Genomic DNA, 22,473 nt, shown 5'->3' with positions numbered 1-22,473 from the left:
GATAGTCCCCGGTCCAGCTCCGCCTTCTTCACGATAGCTCTGTCAATTCGGCCAGTTGACTTTGAAGGACGCCCCGATCGCGTAGCTGGTGAGATAGAACCACGCTTTTTGTACATCTGTACAATTCTAGCGACCATATCTTTGCGAAGCTGGACAATATCGCCAATATCACGGTAGCTTTTGCCAGTTTTGTGATGTTCAATAATCAAATTTCGGATACTGATCGAAATTTGTGCTTTATTGGGCCTTCCAATTTTGAACACGAAACTGACATTTTGAACACGAATACTTCAAGAACACGAAATGACAGCTAGACACAATGTTAACATTCGAGAAAGTTGCAAAATACACACTAAAATTCTGTAAAACACACTTCAAACGTAGATATCGGATACGTTTGGGGTGGATAAACTTTTTTTGCATAATTTTTTACCCTTTTTTTCATAATTTATCACATGAAATCTCAAGAAAAGATATAAACGCCGTATTTTCAATGGCAATGTGATAAATAAACATAAATTGATAAATCATGGAGGAACACTCATAAAATTAAACTGATAATGACCAGAAAAACAAAAAAATATTGTTAATTGGTAGGGGGTGGATAAACTTTTTTTGCATACTGTAGATTTGACGTAGGACCAGTGCTGAGATTTGTCATTGTCATTGACAGACTTTTGCACGATATTGACAAAATTGTTTTTCACATAGTCAATGATAGACTTGATCCTCAAAAAATCTTTGTTAAAATCTCATTCATTTTTTCGTCAATGACAAAGATTCACCTGGTAACAGAAAGTGTAATTTCTCGCATTCTGAAACACATTATTGTTATCCAAGCGGTTCAGGACGTAGATGTTTATTCACTTTAATGGCTCCATGTAATTGTTTTGCTCAAGCCATGTAATTTCATTTCAAATTTAGCTAATAAACAAATCAGCACATGTTCGTCACTGACAAAAATGGTACTGACAATTGACATGGTTTGCCTTGACGATGACTGTTAGCTCAAACGAGTGACCAAAGCAGAATTTTGAGTATCACCGTGTATTGTCGAAATTTTGCAGCACTGCGTAGGACTCCGTGCTCGGTATCAATATTCGGCGACTGTGTTAGGGAAACCACCTTTCCCATCATGGAAACGCCTCGTTTTCTGATGACAAAATTACGCATTTTTGTTCACAAAACGCACGGAACTTTTAGTTGATTCGATAGATAATTAAAGAAAAGAAAAATGAAAATGGATTGGAGGAATTATATAAATTCGAGATTTCGTTTTTGCTTTTTTTATAGCGTCTTGGAGAAAACCTTACCTTAATTCGAAGTGTTTCTGGTTAATTGACAAGGTCATGAAAATTAAATAACAATGATTTATGGTCGCCCTGAAAAGAACCGTTTTGTCGGGGTGATCAACACGGATGAGGCTAGCGGAACGAAGGTGACTTGCTTGGTATAGATGGCCCACAGCGACTCACGAAGAGCTACTGAATCCGATCAGTAGCGGTGCAGTTTCTTCCTCCTTCTTCGGTGAATCGAGGACTCTTGATCGCATCCTTGATAGCTAGCTGCTTTCGTTGTGTACTGGAGAAAAATGTACAACTCCACGCGCCGAAAGCACTGCTGCTGCTGATGACGAGCGGACACCACCCTTCACCACAAGCGGGGATTGAATAAACACCGTTCGGCGAATGGAATGGAACTTGATTTTGAAATCTGTGTTAGGGAAAGCACTTTTTGCAGGCAATCGGTGATAATTTTAACTATCATAGCAACAGTTTGACATTCGTGCAATTTTCAATAGCGATCTTTTAAAGATTGATAAAGTCGTAATTTTAGCAGATTCGTAGAAAAATTTCCTATCGATTGGCGTATGAAGAATTATAATCCACCATCTCTGGATCAGAGCCTTACCACGACCGACTTTGGGTTTTGAAATTGCACCCCCAATGTTGTCGTAAAAATAAATGGTATGTTAGATTTAAACTTACGGGAACTGACATCCGATTGATGACCTTGACAAATGTCCAGAAAATACTCTTCAACAAATTTAAGGCGGTTTAAAAAGGACCGTTTTGTCGTTATGGTTAGGTAAGGTTGAGCTATTAGGGTGTTCAACACAGCTGTGGAACGAGGGTGACGCGCTTGGCATAGATGGCCCACAGCGACTTCTTCCTCCTTCTTCGGTGAATGGACGCTCATGTGGGCAGCCTTTAGTTGTGTAGTATAGAACAATGTTCAACGCCACGCGCCGAAAGCACTGCTGCTGCTGATGATGATGATGATGTGCGTCCAGATACCACCACACATGGTGATTGAATAAGCACCAATCGGTGAGACCGGATGGAATTCGATTTTGAAATCTGTGTTAGTAGGGAAAGCGCTTTTTGGAGGCAATCCGTGATAATTTTGATCACCATTGCAACAGTAGGACATTTGTGTAATTTTCAATAGTGACCTATTGACAATTGATAAAGTGCTATTGACAGAGTTACAAATGGTCTTAATGTGAACAATTTTCGTAACGTTGTCGATTTTGTTTTTTTTTATTGCTCCTCCAATATGTTGCCGAAAGACGTAATCCTACGTCAAAATTGCTTAGGAATTCTCATTAAAAATATCTTAATAATTCTTAGAAGTGACAGAATCATGAAAATCATGTCCAGTGTCCCTAGGCACCACTTCTGATTTTTTCTCCGTGGTGCTATCCCTAGAATTCTTTAAAAAAAAATGTTTAGGAATTCTCATAAAACCACCTGACCGGACTTCTGACAATTACTTAGGAATTATCATTAAAAATATCTAAGCCATTCTTTAAACTGACACAATTCTGAAAATCCTGTCGTGGCATTTTTTCCAGGTCCAGAACCTTTTTTCCGGAATATTATGTTAAATGTTGTGTAAAGCAATTGTCGATGCATTTGTGCTTAGCACGGAAATCAAGATCAACGAAAACAAATCGCGGAAAATAAAAATATCTGAAAAAGAATGAACATTGTAGACAGTAACTATACACAGTAAAAAATAATTGGTAATATCGCATCGAAATAGATGCACTTCCCTATTGTCTAGGAAATCGCGTAATTGTACATCTACCCGATGTACTAATGCAGCTGGTAACGTAAACATTTTCGCTTGGTCATTCTTAAAAGGAAATTGAAATCCTATATTGAAAATTTTGATTTCTTACTTGAACTTTGAAGTCTGTGTTAAAATTCGTTCTCATGACTGACTTACTCCATCCTAGATCTAAAGTGAAATGCGTGAAACTGTCAATTTCGCTACTCGAAATCGACGACCGTGTTAGGGAAACAAACCACCATATGGCTAATATACTCCCATACAACTTGGATCTCACTTCGATGATTTTTGGAGCTCGTTTCAACTATTTTTACTAAAGTGTGCGCATTTAACGATCTATCTGAGCGTGGAAATCATTTCGACACTGTTCGGAGTCAGTTAGGCCTTATTTTCAAGATGGCGGACAGCAGACCAATAGCGTTGTTTTCCAGTAATATTATCTCTTTACAGATGCAATATATCTTCGAATCATCGACATGGCTGAAGTGCATTGGATCTGTTACAGAAATTACGTGGATTGAAAACAAACCGAAAATTAACTTTTTTGAGTCGATTTTATCGGCAGTAAGTCAGTATCCCGAAATTTCCCGTTGGTGGATATTAATTTTTGTTTTGCTGTGTTGATCAACAATGAAATTTTACCAGTTGGAATGCTAAGAGCGTGAGCACAGAAGATCGTTGCACAAATATTCTGCAGTATTTACAGAAGTCAAAGAAGAATCCAAAGAGAAACAGTCAAACATATACTACGTCATTTTTGCATGGTCCCGCTGGCTCTGCAGGTGAACTGTTGTCATTTAAAACTTTAGGATTTACAAACTAAGTTAACTGAAGTTGCTCTCAACTCCCGGATTACAGCTTGATTTCTTGCTTGAGCTTGAGCTTGAGCTTGATTGACCGCCCACGGTTGCTAAAGGGTGATACGGTCAAAATTTGGTCAATAACAACTTGACGTATTTCTTTCAATTTTGCATTTAAAAAACCTGAACACCCCTCATTTTGAAGGTGTGTGTGTGTAGAATGTTGCTCCTATTTTGATTTTGGAATTCACTCTTCAGTTGTCAAAATGCCGTCCAAGCAAGAAGAGCAGCGTATCAAAATTTTGCTCGCGCATCGCGAAAATCCGAGCTACTCGCACGCAAAGTTGGCAAAATCGCTAAAAGTTGCCAAATCAACCGTTACAAATGTAATTAAAGTGTTTGGGGAACGTTTGTCGACAGCCAGGAAGTCTGGATCGGGGGGAAATCGAAAACCGGAAGCCGCTGAGACGACAAAGAGAGTTGCCGGTAGTTTCAAGCGAAACCCTAACCTCTCTCTCCGAGATGCCGCAAATAAGCTGGGTGTATCGTCTACAACCGTGCATCGAGCCAAAAAACGAGCCGGACTATCGACTTACAAGAAGGTAGTGACTCCAAATCGCGATGATAAACAAAATACGACGGCCAAAGCGCGATCCCGGAGGCTGTACACGACGATGCTGACGAAGTTTGACTGCGTGGTAATGGACGACGAAACCTACGTCAAAGCCGACTACAAGCAGCTTCCGGGACAGGAGTTTTATACGGCAAAAGGAAGGGGAAAGGTAGCAGATGTTTTCAAGCACATGAAACTGTCAAAGTTCGCAAAGAAATATCTGGTTTGGCAAGCCATCTGTACCTGTGGCTTGAAAAGCAGCATTTTCATAGCTTCCGGGACTATCAACCAAGAAATTTACGTGAAAGAGTGTTTGAATAAACGTCTGCTGCCTTTCTTGAAGAAACACGGTTGTTCCGTACTGTTTTGGCCGGATTTGGCATCTTGCCATTACGGTAAAAAGGCCATGGAGTGGTACGCCGCCAACAACGTGCAGGTGGTTCCCAAGGACAAGAACCCTCCCAACACGCCAGAGCTCCGCCCAATTGAGAAATACTGGGCTATTGTCAAGCGGAACCTAAAGAAGACCAAAAAAACTGCTAAGGGCGAGCAGCAGTTCAAGGCAAACTGGCTTTCTGCGGCGAAGAAGGTGGACAAGGTGGCTGTACAAAATCTGATGGCAGGGGTCAAGCGTAAGGCCCGGCAATTCGGATTTGGAAAAGCGGAAGCCTAACTGAATATTTTTCCTGAATTTTATACTAATTGAACTTGAAAAAGAAATTTAATTTGATTTTTTAAATAAACGATTTCACCGATTTACACGCGTTTTCCCTTGACCAAATTTTGACCGTATCACCCTTTACTCTGTTACTGCCAGATCAGCTGTCATTACACAGAGAACCAATAGACGATGCTTGGGACTAGCAATCATCCTCAATGTGTAAAAACTGGTGATCTAAAACTAGGCAATACCAGCGCCGGCCGCGCCCGAACACGAAAGGAATGGGAAGGATTGTGTTGACATGACACTCGCTTTGATGGAAGCCGAGAACACCTCTGCACTTCCACGAGGAATCACTGGGATGTTGGATAAGAGGGTTGGGTTTGCAGCAGGGTTCGTTTTGGTAAACGATAAGCTGAATTGATGTCCTAACGTTCATATAACGCGAAGGAGCTTGGGACTAAACCCACGGTCTTCTGCTCAGTAAGCAAAAACGTTTGCCACTAGGCATACGAGCACCTTTTTAATCACCGAGTTGCTGTTATTACCATGTAGTCATATTAACAAATAAAACGATTGACGAATCTTGAATGTGGATGGGCCTGAGATTAGACTCATGATGTTCTGCTCAGTAAGCAAAAACGGTTGCTCTAAGGCCACCGAGCCCCTCATATCACATAATACCGTTGCTCAAATTTGTGTATCCATTCAAACCCGGAACCAACGACAACAACGAGTTTCGCAAAATACACGATACACAAGCAATTTTACCATAAATCTTTTTGATATGTAAGGACCTGGGACCGCGTTTTTCTGCTCAGTAAGCAGGCCACTGTAACCGACGATCTTTCAAATCCGAAAACTAAAAACTACGAAAAAGTACTTAGGCCTTCATTACGTTCCACTTTCACGCGACGTTCAATGACAGGGTCCTATCCAGGATTACATCTAAAAAATCCAAATCTGGCCAACGCCCACCTTAAACCTAAACCTGTTCTAATCCACCTGAAATGACTAACGAATGGAAGACTTTGACTACCCAGCCATGCAATAGTCTCATTCCGTGTCTTATGGCAACTTGATGATTCTATTCCGCTCATCTTTTGGCACCACCCAGGGGAGACTTGGTCCTGTACCCAATGCTTAACTTATCTCCATTCCACTCAGCTACTCGCAATTTCTTGTGATATAGTGGGCGGAATATTATTATATGAGACAATTCAATGCAGACGTCTTTCAAAATTTGGTAGATCGACAGGTAATCGGTGAGTTACCACGATAGTTGCTATTCAACAACTCGACAACGTCCCATCGTCAACGCCTGCTATGAGAATTCCCCATTGCAGACGCCAACGAAATGACTTCATCGAGCTATCGATCAACTACCCTGGTTATCGCCTGGTACCTTATAGCAAGATGCTAGGAGGCGAACCGGAAGAATCGATGAGCTACCTCTCCCCCCTCCCGGATTACAGCTTGATTTCAACTATGAAGTAACCATTGCTGGCTATGTTTTTTTACTCAAGCGCACCTGAAATCCATAGTCCATTTTATGGACTGAGCCAGTTTCCCTGACAGTACTGAACGAATGGGCTACTCATAAACCACGTAGATACTTTATGGGGGGTTGGGAAATGCCTCCGGTCCAAACAAATTAAAAAAATATGGACAATTGTCTACACGGGGGGAAGGGGTGGTTTATCAATAGCTCCTAATGATAATGATATTGCCCTCACAGTGGTTTGCTGCCAAAGATTATTCATGAATTTTTAACCCTATACAGCTTTTTTTTAATTCTGAATGCTAGGATCTGACTTTTTTTTAACAATTAAAATGTATACGGTAATTTCGCTGTATTTTCTCACCAAACACTTCGCTGAACGATTCCTTAGTCTTTCAGCTTCAATCTGATTCGTTTTTTACGACTAAGCAAACGCATTTTGTCAGGTTTTTCTTGAAAGGAAACATACGCACTACGATAATAGAACAGCAGATTGACACGCAGTTCAAATAAAACGGCATGTTGCCGACAATAGCCACACTCACCTGAGCAGTTTGGAGCGTTTAATATCGGGTTTGAACAAATCTATCGATTGAAATGGATAGAGTTGCTTAGATTGACGAGAATACGTAAATTCTCCTAGTTCAATTTAGCTCGAGGGGCGCGTTCTTCGAGATATAAGTGCGTGATATTTACAATACATCGTAGTAATTTAAATACTTCGAAGACAGTAATTATTTGAATTTAAATACTTTAATTAGTATTGAAAGTAACTAACAAACAATTTACGATAATTTATGACAAATGATTTAACTATATTGAACATAAAGTAATTTTTTTTTTATTATTATAGTCACTTTAACACTCTTGGGTTATTCGTGACTTGTCCGGGGGTGAGATTTGCACTCGTGACTTTGGCGTGAGAGGCATGGATGTTAACCACTACGCCGGGGTCGCCCTCTAAAGTAATTAAAGTATTTATTGAAATTAAGAGTGTATTTAAAGTATTTAATGCAGTAATGCAGTGCTACTCGATTTGGCTTGTCTGGAGCAGTTTTGAATTTTTTTTTTTCAATTTTCTCACGAACGTTTACACCAACTTTAACCAAACTTGGAAATTAGAACTCACGAGCCAATTCTTGTCAAAATTCCAGAAAAAAAATCTGTTCAGTCTAAATGCCATTACGATGGAATTTTCCAGAATTTTACTCTGCCAACGACATGCTTGGGCAGTAAAGGGTTAAATCAGCTGATCAGATACGTCGCGGGAAATTGAATAACAATGTATGATCTGTTAAGAGCCAAAAGCATTTTTCAAACTTAATTAATTAAATGAAAGCTCATAAAATCGGACTAGTACTGTCCAAACTATGTACACATCCAGGATCAGGAAGGTACGAAATAATGCATACAAGAGGGCGCGCGAATGAAATGCTACAACTATATCGACGACCGCACAGCATACACACGAACGAACGCGAGAAGGACTCCCGCTCGTCGTTATTATCATTTTTTTTTTCGTTTCCCTCACCGCGTCGCTCCACTGTGTCCGCTCCCTTGGTTCTCGATTCTCGATTACACTAAACTTCACCCTCGGGTTCGTCAAGGGGGACGTAGAGAAAAAGAGAAACAAAAAACCGGTTCTTGCACACTGGACTGTGGTCGGAGGAGAACGCGGGATGACGATGCTGGTGGGTGAGGAAGGTTGCCCGATCGCGCGAAGCCTTGTGTGCCAGACTATCAAGTGAGCAAAACGGAGCATCGCTCCGTGCGTGCAGTGGTGCCAATGGGTGGAATTTGAAAAATCAGGCGTCAGAATTTTGGGATTTTTGCTCTGCTATGCTTGTAAATGTGTGACATTTTGGAAAATACTTGGCCGGCTAATTGCTAACATGCCGCTTGCCTGTCGTTCCAGGGAATACGGACGGTCAGAATTGTGACTTAATTCAAATAAAGTGCAACCTCTACCGGGATTGGTATAGTAGGTTTGATCAAATGTTCGCGATTTGAAAACGGAGCCTGGGACAAAACAGTCTGCCGGGGATTCAATTTTATTTCAATACGAAAAGCATTGTTTATTTCGTTGAATGTTTCTGCTCAAATGGGGCTTTACTCATGACCTTAACTTAGAGTTCTTTGAGCACTTTTATTGTGTATAATTAGGTGCCTGTACCGGCAAGCAGAATGATACTTTTTCTGAGAAAACTCGAGAAATTTTCCAACCTGAGTGGTTTCTGAACCGGACAGGAATCGAACCCATCGGCATGGTAAAGAAGGAAATGATGTTAAGTAATGACATTTTAAGACTCAAGCAAAAGTCAACGCTTATGGAATGTTTTGATAAAAAGTATTTTTACTGATAACAGGTTGTCTACTACTTTAGAAAAGGAAATTTACGGGTAAATAGGGGAAATGACGACTTTAGAACATCTTTACCTAATAATCAGGGGATAAATGAAGTCCTTAAGTGCTGATTTTTTGCATGATGATGCATCATTTGGAAGAACATCGTTATGCAAAAAAGGAACACTTCAAGACCCCGCTAACGACAATAGGTAAAGAAGTGCCAAAGCCGCCATTTCCCCCTTTTCCCTGGAAAATAAAAATTAAGTTTACATGACCAATGAGAGTAACTCAAAATTGTATCGAATTTGCCTCAAATGTGTAAAAAGTGGGGTTATACGGCCAATGAGAGTAACTCAGTGACTAAATCGAATTCGACTCTAAATTGCTTAAAGTGGGGTTACTCAGTGAGTGACTAGAATTTTTCACGATTTTCCTGGAAAAACTTATTGAATTTTACTCTCTCACTAAGTAGCCTCAGTTTTTGCACTTTTGAGTAAAATTCGACTCAGTCACTGAGTTACTCTCAATTGACCGTGTATCTTTAATTTTTATAACTGCTCGATGAATTGTTAAGTAGTTCGGATTTTGTGGCGAGCAGTGATGGCATGATGATTAGTAAATCACACGTGATATTGGAGCAAAATCAGGCATAACATTTGATAACGGAACGGCGCCGGTGGTGTAGTGGTAAGCGTGATTACCTCTCACTCCAGCAGGCCTGGGTTCAATCCCAGTCGGCGCCGCCGGGATGTTCTGAGGCATAACATCTCTGACCACGCCTTCCTTCGGATGGGAAGTAAAGCCGTTGGTCCCCGGTTCATGAGTTGATGGGTCGATAGGTAGGGTCCAGGTGTGGGAGCTGCCTTCCTGGCACGTCGGTAGCATTGGTGCTCAGCACGGAAAACAAGATCGACGGAAAAAAACAAACCAAAGGAAAAAAAAATATTGATAACGGCACAAAAGCTTTTGTAAACAAACTTTCTAAGGCCCTTTACACGCGAACCAAAATACGCCCACGCAAACCAATACCACTTTCGGATTGTGATTGTTGCCCCTAAATTATGATGTTGTTGGTTTGCGTGGGCGTACTTTGGCTCGCGTGTAAAGGGCCTTAGAAAGTTTGTTTACAAATGCTTTTGTGCTGTTATCAAATGTTATGCCTGAAATATCATGCTTGATATTGCTTCTACAATCTCCTTTAATATTGCGAGACTACACTGGAGTCGCTTTTTACGCGGGTGATACGTCCCGCGTAAAAAAAAACCGCGTAAAAAAAAAACCGCGTAAATTCCGGAATCCGCGTAAAAAAAAACCGCGTAAATTCCGAAATCCGCGTAAAAAAAAACCGAGTAAAAAAAGACCGTGTAAGAAAAAACCGCGTAAAAAGCGATATACCGCGTAAATTCTGAAATCCGCGTAAAAAAAAACCAAAATCCGCGTAAAAAAAAAACGCGTAAATTCCGGAATCCGCGTAAAAAAAAACCGCGTAAATTCCGAAATCCGCGTAAAAAAAAACCGCGTAAAAAAAAACCGTGTAAAAAAAACCGTGTAAAAAAAAACCGCGTAAAAAGCGACTCCAGTGTATTCACAACGTGTAAAGTTGAAGCTGGGAGTTGAATCGACGCAAAAATGATTCCGTTGCACCTCGTTTTCTAAGGAAGAGAAGGTATAATAATCCTATCTCTTTTTTCTCCTCGCCGATGGCAGACACGAAGCGACTGCTGCCAACCTACCTCGGTTGCGTTCGGGTGTAGAGCAAAAATCGTGAAACTTAATCTCACCACAGTTTGGAGTGATTTGCAGCTGGTGAGTTTGGTAGGTTGATATTCCGAGCTGCGATATCAAAGCTTGCAATATCAACCACAGTTGTTTGCTTGTTGATTTTAACCTAAAAAATCAAGCGTGATCTTGTTTTTTTTGGTGAAATTTAATTTTTTGATATTTTCCCAACACTGGTGGCGAGTGTCCATTTTTTTCCTTGATTTATAATCCATCTATCTTATTTTCCGTGCTGAGTACCAATGCCACCGACACCAGGGAGGCAGATCCCACACCTAGAACCTTCCTATCGACCCATCAACTCATGGACTGGGGACCAACGGATTTACTTTCCGTTGGAGTGATTAGAGATTTTATGCATCAGAAAATCCCGACGGTGCCAGCTGGGATTGAAGCCAGGCCCTTTGGAGAGAGAGACAGTCAAGCTTACCGCTATACCACGGCGTCGCTAAAGTCCATATCGATGATGCATATAGTTTGTATTGGAATATGTTTTAGTTTTCGATGGATCAAAACATTTATATGCCTTCTCGTTTTTCCCCGGTTTCCCCGGTGAAATCTGATTTTTTTTTTATTAGAATTTTTTTAAATTACAAAGAGAAACTGAATTATTCCTAATACTCGGAGAAAACTTAAAAGGAGTTTTGACTAGAATCCCAAGATAATTCTGAGATTAAGCCCTAAGGAATTCTCAGAATAATCTCAAGTGAGTTGTGAGGAAAACTTCAAGGAGAATTTCTAGGTGATTCCGAGGAGAATTGTATCGGGAATGTGAGGAGAATAGCAGGTGAATTTCAAGAGAAATATAATTATAATTTAAAGGGTGTTCTGAGGATAATTAAAGGGAACACTGAGAAAGATTCAGAAGAGAATAACAAGGAGCATTACGCCGACTCTCAGCTTGGTGTGCTTTTAACGGATCCACAGCCGAGAAATTTTTCAACCCGAAAAGTTCCTAGACCAGACGAACCGGAAATTGAACTCAGTCGCCTCTAGCGTCTAGCGAATTACGTCTTTCGGCAACATATTAGGGGTTAAAAAAACCAAAATTGACCGCGTTACGAAAAGTGGTCAGGTTTTGTTCACTTATAACTCGGTCAATAGTGAATGGATTGTAATTCTAAACAAGTCAATCGAATGGAAATTTTTATATGAATCTGCTTAATCAACTTTCAATAGGTCACTATTGAAAATTACACAAATGTCCAATTGTTGCAATGGTGATCAAAATTATCGCCGATTTCCTGCAAGAAGCACTTTCCCTTACACATATTTCTAAAACGAATTCTATCCGGTCTCTTCGAACGGTGCTTATTCAGTTACCGTGTTTGGTGGTGTCCGGTCGGTCGTCATCATCAGCAGCAGGAAGAAGGAGAAAGAACCCGTACCGATACTGATCGGATTCAGTAGCTCTTCGTGAATTGCTGTGGGCCATCTATGCTAAGCACGTCACCCTCGTTCCAAACAACATACAGCTCGCCAGCCTCATCCGTGTTGAACACCCTAATAGCTCAGTATTACTCAACGATTACGACAAAACGGTTCTTTTCGCGACCACCATACATTTGTTAAAGAGTATTTTCTGAACATTTGTTAAGGTCTTCACCGGATGTCAGTTCCCATATGTTTAAATCTAACATACCATGTATTTTTGAGGCAACTTGGGGGGTGCAATTTCAAAAACCAACGTCGGTCGCGGCATGAAAGTGGTCTGTTAAAATTAAGACTTTGCCAATTTTCAAAAGGTTACTATTGGAAATTACACGAATATTCAACTGATGCTATGATAAATAAAATTATCATCGATTTCCTGCGAAAAAGCGCTTTCCCTAACACAGGTTTCAAAATGGAATTTCATCCGGTCTCGCCAAACAGTGTTTATTCAATCACCGCTTGTGTCCGATGTCCGTGGTGGTTTCCGGTCGTCATCAGTAGCAGCAGTGCTCTCAGCGCGTGGCGTTGTACATTTTTCTCCAGTACACAACGATAGGTTCCCCGCAAGCAGCTAGCTATCAAGGCTGCCATCAAGAGCCCCCGATTCACCGAAGAAGGAGGAAGAAGCCGCACCGCTACTGATCTGATTCAGTTGCTCGTCGTGAGCCGCTGTGGGTCATCTATGCCAAGCGCGTCACTCTCGTTTCAAACAACACACAGCTCGCCAGCATCATCCGTGTTGAACACCCTAATAGCTCAGCATTACTCAACCATCAGGACAAAACGGTTCTTTTCAGGACCACCATAAATTATTGTTGTTTAAGAATTAATTTTCATTGAACGTTCGTTCGCTTTGCTGCCAGCCACATCACCCCCATAGCTCTTTGATAACACTAGTTTACAAATAAAAGTAAAAAAATGACCTTTAATCTTTGCCCGATGATTCTTATGTAAAATCGTGCGCTGAATTCAAAAATGTAGTCAATAAAAATCTCAGTTGGATATTTTTTGAGATACAGCTAACAAATGAGAATTAACTTTAAAAAAGTTATCAAATATGCTGTAAACTAGTGTAATGTACCCAGAAACCTAAAGTTTGTGGTCAAATGCCTAACAGTATTGAAGTAGTAAGTGCAAAAAAAAAATCTTGCAATGACCGAATACAACATGACCTTGTCAATTAACCAAAAAACGTTCGAATAAAGAGAAGGTTTTCCCAGGACCCTAGGAAAAATCAAAAAAATCTCGAATGTATATGATGCATTGCGAATATCTCCCGATTGAAATTTTTTAGCAAGAAATTATACACAAGAATAAACCAAAAATTCCGAGCGTTTTGTGCACCAAAATGCGTAATTTTGTCATCGGAAAACGAGGCGTTTCCGTGATGGGACAAAGTGGTTTCCCTAACAGAGTCGCCGAATATTGATACCTAGCACGAAATCCTAGGTCAAATCTACGGTCGTGTTTTGGATACAACCTCTTACTTTTTCCCTGTGACCAGGATCAAGAAATTCGTTCCGTTTCATGTCTGAATATTCTTGATAATCTGTATGGAATTTTCTCAACCAATTGGTGAAAGTTAAGCTTGAAATGAAACTCTTTGGAATTCCCTTAGAATCCGCACTCTAAGGAATCTCTTCTACTTTTGCAAAAGTCTTATAATTTGTAATAAATGCAGAATTAACTTGGATTTTTTCGCAGAGAACATGTTCAGTGCGCCGAGTGTCTGCTCAGCGAACAGAAGTTCTTGAGTTTAATCCCAGGCCCGTCAATTTAAAATATTGATTCCTTCTGATAAATTGTCACTCCTTCCGTGACACTTATAATGGGGTCGTAGAGATCTCTGCATCTCACATAAAATAAGCATTCAACTAACAATCATTCCTATCCCCACGTGTTGCAAGGACATGGTCAGGTCACCCAACAAACAAATGGCTGAATAAGCCATTTTTAAGTTGAAGAAGCATATTTTTGTCTGAGTAAGCTTTTATTCAGCTTCCAATGTTTGTTGGGCAGTTCTTGATCATTATATCGCTTCTATCCCATCTTAGAGGAAGTGAGTCATCCCAAAGTGCTGCCTACGAAGTAACGGATGGACGTATGCAATAATCTAGGATTTAGTTAATGTAAATGTGAATTAGGTTGGAATTTTCCTCATGTCTCTAAAATTTTGTTTCGATTTCCCCTCAGAATTCGTCCAGCTTTCACATGTAATTATCCCCAGAATGCCCTTAGAATTCTGAACCGGGAATTAACATTTTGAGTATTTTTTAATAACTATAGATCAAGATAATTTATCAATTACTGGGCTATTGAATGCACGTCCATGAAGGAGGTATTTTCTAACATACATTTTCTGAAATATCAGGCTCCATAATCTTAAACAGTTGAGTTTAAAGTGACTATAACAAAAAAAAAAAAAAAAAAAAAAAGTTTCAGAATCGCATAAGTTTTTATTACTCCTAGGTTTTAAATTTCTGTTAAATTATTAATGTTTAAATATACTAAACTGATTCTTATGAACCCATCTCTGGATATCTCAGCAAATTTGTTAAGGATTTGTTTAGGATCATTCAAAGAAGTCTTCAAAATTACTTTTACTTTCTGGATTTTCCTCAATAGTTTTATGATTCTGTCTGGCATTCTCTAGAAAATTTTCTTCATAACAGTCTCGGAGTTCTCTGAATTCCTTCCAGAAAATTTATCTTCGTATTCTTAATAATGCTTGCGAAGATTTGTTTTATTTACCTTCGTAAGCTTGGAATATTCGTTGGAAATGTCTTGTATTCAAATTAGAATTGATAAATGTATTCTCCCATGATTTCCTTGGATTTCACCTCAGAGTTCTTCTCAACATGTCCTTGAGGTAAAAGTGCCTTAGAGCGTAAATAAAAATTTCAAAAATGTGTTTCTCTGATATATCATTTCAGATTGGAAAAGCTCTAGTCGTTTTGTGCGAAATAATAAAATAAAAATGTCGACCTAGCGACCTTAAGACGGTCTCTTGGAATTATCTAGAGACTCTCCTTAGTATTCCATTAGAAATCTATTTAGAGTTTCTTGGAGCACTACTCAAAGTTTCTTTGGAAATAGGTTTAAAATTTCTTACGGAAACTCCATGAAATTCCCTCAACATTCTTATACATTCTCTAAGGAATTCTCTTGAAACTGTCTTTAAACTAGCATAATTTTTTATAGAATTTTTCCTAGAACTCCTTTAGAATTATCCCTAGATTTCCTCTATAACTATCCTAGAAACTCCTTTAGTATATTCATCATAATTCTTTAGCCAATGCTTCATAGTGCCAGAATCCTAAAATTTTGAGTCGAAGAACCTTCTTTTGACGTAGAACTACGTCTTTGTTGACTATACTGGGGTGCAAATCAAAAAAATATGTGTGGTGAAATAGTGTTAGGTTTTGAACGCTTTTATCTTTGTCATTTATAGATGAAAATAAAATCCAAATACGCTAATCGATAGGATATTACATTACAAATCTGCTAAAATAAATATTTTTTTCAATTTTCCACAAAAAACATTTGAAAAATGTACAAATGATAATTTTATCTGTGTTTTCATGAAATAAAACGATTTTCCCTAACCCAGTCGTCATAATCGAGTACCATTTGGTTGTACATTGTTCTGCTTGAACCTGAAAAGTTATAAAACAGCACTGCTGTCATGCCTCTGCTCATCACCGCTTCGGACGGCGTTGCCCTTGGTCCTGCAGCTAGCAGGAGCAAGTCAGCGGATTAAGGTGGATCATGGCGTGACCACCTATCACAATGAGGAACTTGGAAAAGTTTTACATGCAAAACACCCTGTAACTTTTTTTCAGACTGATCAATTCCTTTGTTTACCATATTTAGGTATTTATATGAAACCGGGAAAAGCGGGGAAAACTCATGATTTTTTTTCTTAAATTCAGTGGCCACCCTGATTGCGAGTCTTCCAGATATTCCCTTGAATGCATCTCAGAATTCCCATGTAATTCTCTATTCAATTCGATTGAAATTCTCCTCGCTATTTAACTGAAATTCTCCCTAAAATTGTATCTGAAACTCCTTAGATTTGGAACTATCCTCTGAATTTCCATTGAATTATTTTCAGAATCCCGCTAAGAACTCCCTTAGAATTTTATATTTATAGATTATACTTATTCCAAGAATTCACTTGAAGTTCTTCTCAAAATTCGTTTAAAGTTATTCTCAACACTACCTTGGAATTACAGTCTCAGACCTCCCTTGGAAATCTCATATGGATTCCTTTGAAGCTATCGTTAAAATTCACCTGATATTCTCACAACCCTCTTGCTCTCTTTAGCATTCCTTACCAGTACTCTGAGAAATGCTCCCATAGATCCTTTGAAATTCTCCCCAGAATTAATCATATCGTCCGGTCATTTTCTACAGAGATGTCGCTGTTCCGCTTGTTGGAAGTGATAAAAATCCCCATATAGAATTTGAGAGAAGTGGGAATATGGGCAAATAAAGTTAACGACAACCTAAAGAAATTAGTCAGGGACTTTGTCGTTCAGTTTTCCCAGTAAATTATTGTTAAACAAGCTTCAATTAAATAAAAATGATTTTTCCCCATACAGTTTTACCTGCTTTACTACCGGTCGCCAGAGAGTCAAAAAAAATTTAATTTGAGAGAAAATTTGCTCTCACGACCTCAATATCTCAACATGCCATGTATTTTGATGACACTCGATTTGTGATTTCCCTTTCACGGATTACAAAATAGAGTACCTGACACTACAAAACATGTCTGCTACCTCTATAGATGCATTTACTTTAACATTTGAAGTCCCTCCTTTTTTTCATATTCTGCGCAAAAGATACTTTATGCCCGCCCCATTCATGAAAATCAGCGGGAAATTCTGTGAGGAGTGAGCTATTTTTTTGTGCAGAATGTGTAAAAAAGGAGGGACTTCAAATAATAATCTAAATGCATATATAGAGGTACCAGACATGTTTTGCATTACAGTATCTTCTGTGAACAATTATAGGAAAACAGATTGTGTGTAGTTTCCGATAGATGTCACCGCAAACAACCGCAGTGACATCTGATGGAACATGAATGCAGAAGCTTGACAAAATGATTAATTCCCTTGGAATTCCGTTGAAACTATCCTCTAAATTCCTGAGGAATGTTCCATAGAATGTCTTAGGAATTAACTCTGAATTAATACTTCTGAATTTCTTTGGAGTTCTCTTCAGAATTCCCACGAAATTCTACTCAAAGCTATTTGGGAATTCTTCTTAGAATTCCCGTACAATTCATCACACAATTCTCGTTAGTGTTCTCCACGAATCGAGACATCCACTAAACTACCTTAGAACCAAGCCTTAGATTTTACTTTAAGTTGTCCTTATCATTCCATTTCTCCTCAGAGCTATGTTGGAATCCTAGTCAGAACTCCTTTGAAAAATCTCCCTAGAATTCCCTTGGAACAATCTCTAGAATTCTCATTGAAAATTCAACTAATTGACCAACCATAAGTTTTTTTTATCGGAACTCCAAGAGCTTTGATAATTTTGAGTGGCCCAGAATCTTGATTTTGGATGATCCTGAAAATGTATTTCATTGCAGAATAAGAGGGGGGACTTATTCCCCCCATGTATGGCCAACATTGCATACCAATGTTCAATTTTGGCACCCTAGAAATAGTACCATCGTACCATGTCACAGCCTTTAACATCCTACCCATTTTCTCCACCATTTTTTCCAGGATTAAGTCGTCGTGGAGTGAATACTGTACCGCCATTGAGCTTGCCATCTACACTGGAGGACAATACGAGTAATTGGAAAGGAACACCTTCGGGCCCCTCCGATCCATCACAGCAACCCGGTGGACCCGGAGGTCCCGGTGGCCCTGGCGGCCCAGGCGCTGGACCCGGAGGTGGCGGCCCCGGCGGTCAAGGTGGAGGCGTCAACAACTTCGGTGGACCCGGGGGAGGAAACTTCGGCGGGCCCGTGTTTCCTGCTGCCGGTCAAGGTTCCCCCGCAGGAGGCTCCGCGGCAAACAACTATCAGAATGTCCCGCCTGGAACTGGATCGAATACCCCGCAGTATACGGCGTCCCCGGCGCCATCGGGATCCAGTACGCCGGGTCCCGGGCCACCACAGAACGTAGGTTCTGGATTCCCACCACCGAATGCTGGCGGAGGAGGTCCCGGCCCATATAATGGTCCCGGAGGCGGTCCAGTCGCTGGCGGCCCATTCGGTTCACCGTCCGCCAATGGTCCTCAGTTCGGTAGGCCGGGTAGTTCTGGCTCGGCCTTCGGCAGTGGGCCTCATTTTACGTCACCGGGTGGCCCCGGTAGCTTCGGTGGGCCACAGTTTGGTCTACCTCCTGGGTCGCCCTTCGGGCACGGGCCTAACGGTCCGCAGATGGGCGGACCGATGAATCAAGCACACATGATGAGCGGTCCGCAGCCGGTTGATCGAATGGATCAGAGGTAGGTTGGATAAGAAGAGGTGGTATTTTATAAGATTTAAATTTAGGTTTGCTTACAGTCAATTGAACGTTCCCAGAAGGCATGCATACTTCGGACAACCTGACTATAGAATATATGAATTAAATAAGCGATTACAGCAAAGAACTGAAGTAAGTTTTTGTTTGATGAATGTTTAGAATAAACCAGTAATTTGATGTTGTTGTGTCTTTGAAAGCAGGAAAGTGATAACTGTTGGTGGGATTCATTTGCGAATGAATTCTTTGAAGACGATGCAACCCTAACACTAACATTTTGTTTGGAAGATGGACCAAAAAGATATAGTAAGTATAGGATTTGTCGGGTTCTTTTGCTAGAACAGGAATTTAACTAACATCTTTTTTTTTCTCTCAAATTGCAGCTATAGGCCGCACACTAATTCCTCGTTATTTTCGAAGTATCTTCGAAGGCGGTGTAACGGAACTGTACTTTAACCTGAGACACTCGAAGGAGTCGTTTCACAATACATCTATTACGTTAGACTGCGACCAGTGCACGATGGAAACGCTGCACGGGAAGCCCATGTACACTAAGGTAATTATAGAAACATTGCACATTCGTACAGGCTACTCACACGCACATTACTCGTAGGTCATTACCGAGGGTCGTCTAATACTGGAATTCACCTTCGACGATCTGATGAGGATAAAGTCGTGGCATTTTGCGGTGCGGGCGCACCGAGAGCTGATACCCCGCTCGGTGGTTGCCATGCACACCCAACAGCCGGATCCGACCATGTTGGAGCAGCTGACGAAGAATATCACCCGGCAAGGAATTACCAACTCGACACTTAATTATCTGCGCGTGAGTGGTGATGTTTTATCGGCATTATTGGGAGGCAACTTTCGGCATCGATTCTACATCCGAAACGATTCTGTTCTTTTCGGATTGTGGTTTCGATGGGACTGGTATTCCGGTTGTTTTAATGAGATTTTCCTTGTTCTTGCACTTTCTGCCCATTTACAGCTCTGTGTGATATTAGAACCGATGCAGGAATTAATGTCTAGGCACAAAGCGTACGCGTTGAGTCCGCGAGACTGCCTGAAGACGACGCTTTTTCAAAAGTGGCAACGAATGGTGGCACCACCGGGTAAGTTGTGTGCAACGACCGTAGATTTTTAAAGTACTCAAAGAGCCTAACCGTATTCCAGACGCGCAACGTCCAGCCAACAAACGGAGGAAACGCAAGGGCTCCAGTTCCGGTGCCGGGGCGGGCAATACCGGTCCACCGGTGCCAAGCAAAAAACGATCTCCCGGACCGAACTTCTCGCTAGCGTCGCAGGTGGTAAGTGTCGTTTGCTATGAGAGCGTCGTGTCTTTGTCTTCGTTGCTTGGTCAATGGTTCAATTGCTAAACAACACTAGAAACGCGAGTTACCTATGTCTGATTTAGGAAGAAAAACACCAATAACGATTTTGATACCCAAGATTCCCCTAAATGCGTGATATATTATGGGAAAAAAGATATATAATGGTACCTATTGAGCTCCAAAACATCCCGGAAAACGTGTGACAAGCACTGTTTAAGGAGAAAAGTGCGATTACAGATTTTGAACTCCAAAGCGAAGACATCATATCAAGAAGACTGGCAACTTTGCCAGAATCCAAGCGACAGATACAATAGCGCTACGCTTGAGGGAAGGTGGAAGCAACGCATAGAAAAATTAGCAAATACACAAACCTTTCTTCTGATGATGTAATCTTTGCTATCAAATTCGTTCGAAGCATTTACCTTTGAGCAGCAGATGACGTGATTGTACCTGTCACATAGCGTTCGTTTGAGAAAATGGAAGAGTTGCCAGTCTTCTTGATTTGTTGTCTTCGTCCAAAGTCAGTCTCCCTACCTATTCGCCAAATTAGAAAGGTTGCAGCTATGTAAAAAAATGTTTGTTTTGTAATAATTTTCAATCGTGAGTTTGAGCAACGGTGAAACGGTAATTGCGTTCGTAACAGTCCACTACCAATCTAGATTGTCGGTTATGGACATTTACGACCTCGAACATCTGATTGAAATAAATCACTAGATAGATGCAAGTGACCCAAATTTCTACAGGTCACTTACCAAATCGAGAAATGAAGTTCATGCCGAAGCTGAAGATTCTTGTTGTGAATACACAGAAGAAGAGAATGTTACTTTCCAGATCATGTGAAGATCGCAAAGGAATAGTCAACTGATTCCTCGGGAACTGATTTTTCATTGCTTGCACTTTGAGGAGTAAGGCGTAACGTTGAACTTCATTACCAAAGAATAGGAGTCTCTACGTGACCAGAGGTATGGTCGTTTTTGGAATCTGGGACATTCAATTTAATTCCAGACGGCCGATAGATGGTGAATTGCAATCCAATCTGACTGACACAGATTCAAGATGGCGGCCTCCGGGCGCATCCGAACATTTACAGAATGGGCTCGACAAGTAGAAGCTGAAAATCGATATTCACGTTTGAATCCAATTTGGCCGTCCTATTATGAAGATGGTGGCCAAGACAGTGCATACTCATCTACACCTTCATTAGGTATCTACGAAATGCGGAATGCGGTTGATGAATAGAAGTTGATAATCGATGTCCACCGTAATTTTGATATCCACTAAGGGAGACACAGTGTCAAGATGGTGTCCTTCAAATACGGAATGGGCTGAAGGTGCAGAAACTAAAAAGCGCCTCGCCTCGATGCATATTCGCTATTTGAATGCCGCCATCTTGAAATTGGGTTCTCCATTTTAGATATCAAAATGAAGGCAGACATCGATTATCAACTTCTACAGCGTTAACCGCATTTCGTAGATACCCATATTGCATTGGTTTAGATGGGTATTTACTGTCCGAAGGCCGCCATCTTTATTTTATGGTGGGTCCAGCATCTTGGATTCCATATGTATCCCCGAGTATCTAAAGCTCTTCTTCGCTGCTACAACGCTCTCCGACCGACCGATCCTGGTCTTCACGGATTCGCACAGCGTCATACAAGTCCTAACATCCGAGGCCCCGACTCATCCCTGGGTGCAGGCGACGAAGAAGTCCGTGCCACCAAACACGGTATTCTGCTGGATCCCGGGGCACTGTGGAATACCAGGCAACTCTGAAGCTGACTTTCTGATTGGGGCAGAACCATCTGCCCCTCGCTATACCAACGAAGTACCGTTACACGATGTCAAGCGCTGGATCGTGAGCAAAGTACGGAAGCTTGGGACGCAGAGTGGGCCCAAAACCGCTCCCTCTTCATCAGACGGATCAAAGGGACGACGAGGAAATGGACAGAACAGTTGAACCAGCGGGATCAGAAGATTTTTTTTATATATTTATTTCGGAGACTTTCAGCCCTGGGCAAAATCAGAAGATAGCGTCGCGTTTGAGGACCGGTCACACCAAGATCTCGCATAATTTCGGTGGAACGCCGTTCCACAGGACTTGCGTCGGTTGTAGAACTCCAGCCTCAGTCGAGCAGATTATATGCGTATGCCCTCAGTATCAGGAATTGCGGGAATTCCACGGGCTTCCAAATAGCATACGCCACATGCTGGGTGATGGTCCGTCTGATCCCCTTGTATTTTAAAGTTTAGCCTTTTTTAATTCCTTTCGGCTGTTGGGACATCTCTGCCTGGTGGGGGCCCTCCCGGTTCCCCCGGTGTGGAGCTCTGTCTTATTCAGATTTTAATGTTATGTCTTTAATATGTTGTGTAAATGTACGATCGAGCCAGGAACCGATTTTCGGTTGAAGTAAACATTGTAAAAAATTACTCTGTTGGGGGTCCTCCTTC

At 40.9% G+C, this 22,473-nt stretch overlaps 1 protein-coding gene across 2 annotated transcripts in view; it reads left to right on the top strand.

The window, feature by feature from the left end:
• Chi (LIM domain-binding protein 2 Chi) overlaps window positions 1–22,473 on the top strand; it is a 68,465-nt gene that overhangs the window by 42,938 nt on the left and 3,054 nt on the right. The window contains exons 3-9 of one of the 2 annotated variants that reach the window (XM_065231514.1): window positions 17,951–18,680; window positions 18,727–18,829; window positions 18,895–19,000; window positions 19,078–19,250; window positions 19,308–19,520; window positions 19,683–19,806; window positions 19,850–20,001. In XM_065231514.1, coding sequence (XP_065087586.1) covers window positions 17,951–18,680; window positions 18,727–18,829; window positions 18,895–19,000; window positions 19,078–19,250; window positions 19,308–19,520; window positions 19,683–19,806; window positions 19,850–20,001 — 1,601 coding nt within the window. The remainder of the gene's footprint in view (window positions 1–17,950; window positions 18,681–18,726; window positions 18,830–18,894; window positions 19,001–19,077; window positions 19,251–19,307; window positions 19,521–19,682; window positions 19,807–19,849; window positions 20,002–22,473) is intronic. The other variant, XM_065231516.1, reaches the window with a different exon arrangement.

The sequence above is a fragment of the Ochlerotatus camptorhynchus genome, unplaced genomic scaffold, assembly GCF_037179485.1.
Source record: "Ochlerotatus camptorhynchus isolate MF236.1 unplaced genomic scaffold, CSIRO-AGI_Acam_v1.1 ptg000357l, whole genome shotgun sequence".
Classification (NCBI taxonomy): domain Eukaryota; kingdom Metazoa; phylum Arthropoda; class Insecta; order Diptera; family Culicidae; genus Ochlerotatus; species Ochlerotatus camptorhynchus.
Note: the sequence above shows the minus strand (reverse complement) of the source record. Positions and strands in the feature narration are given on the sequence as shown.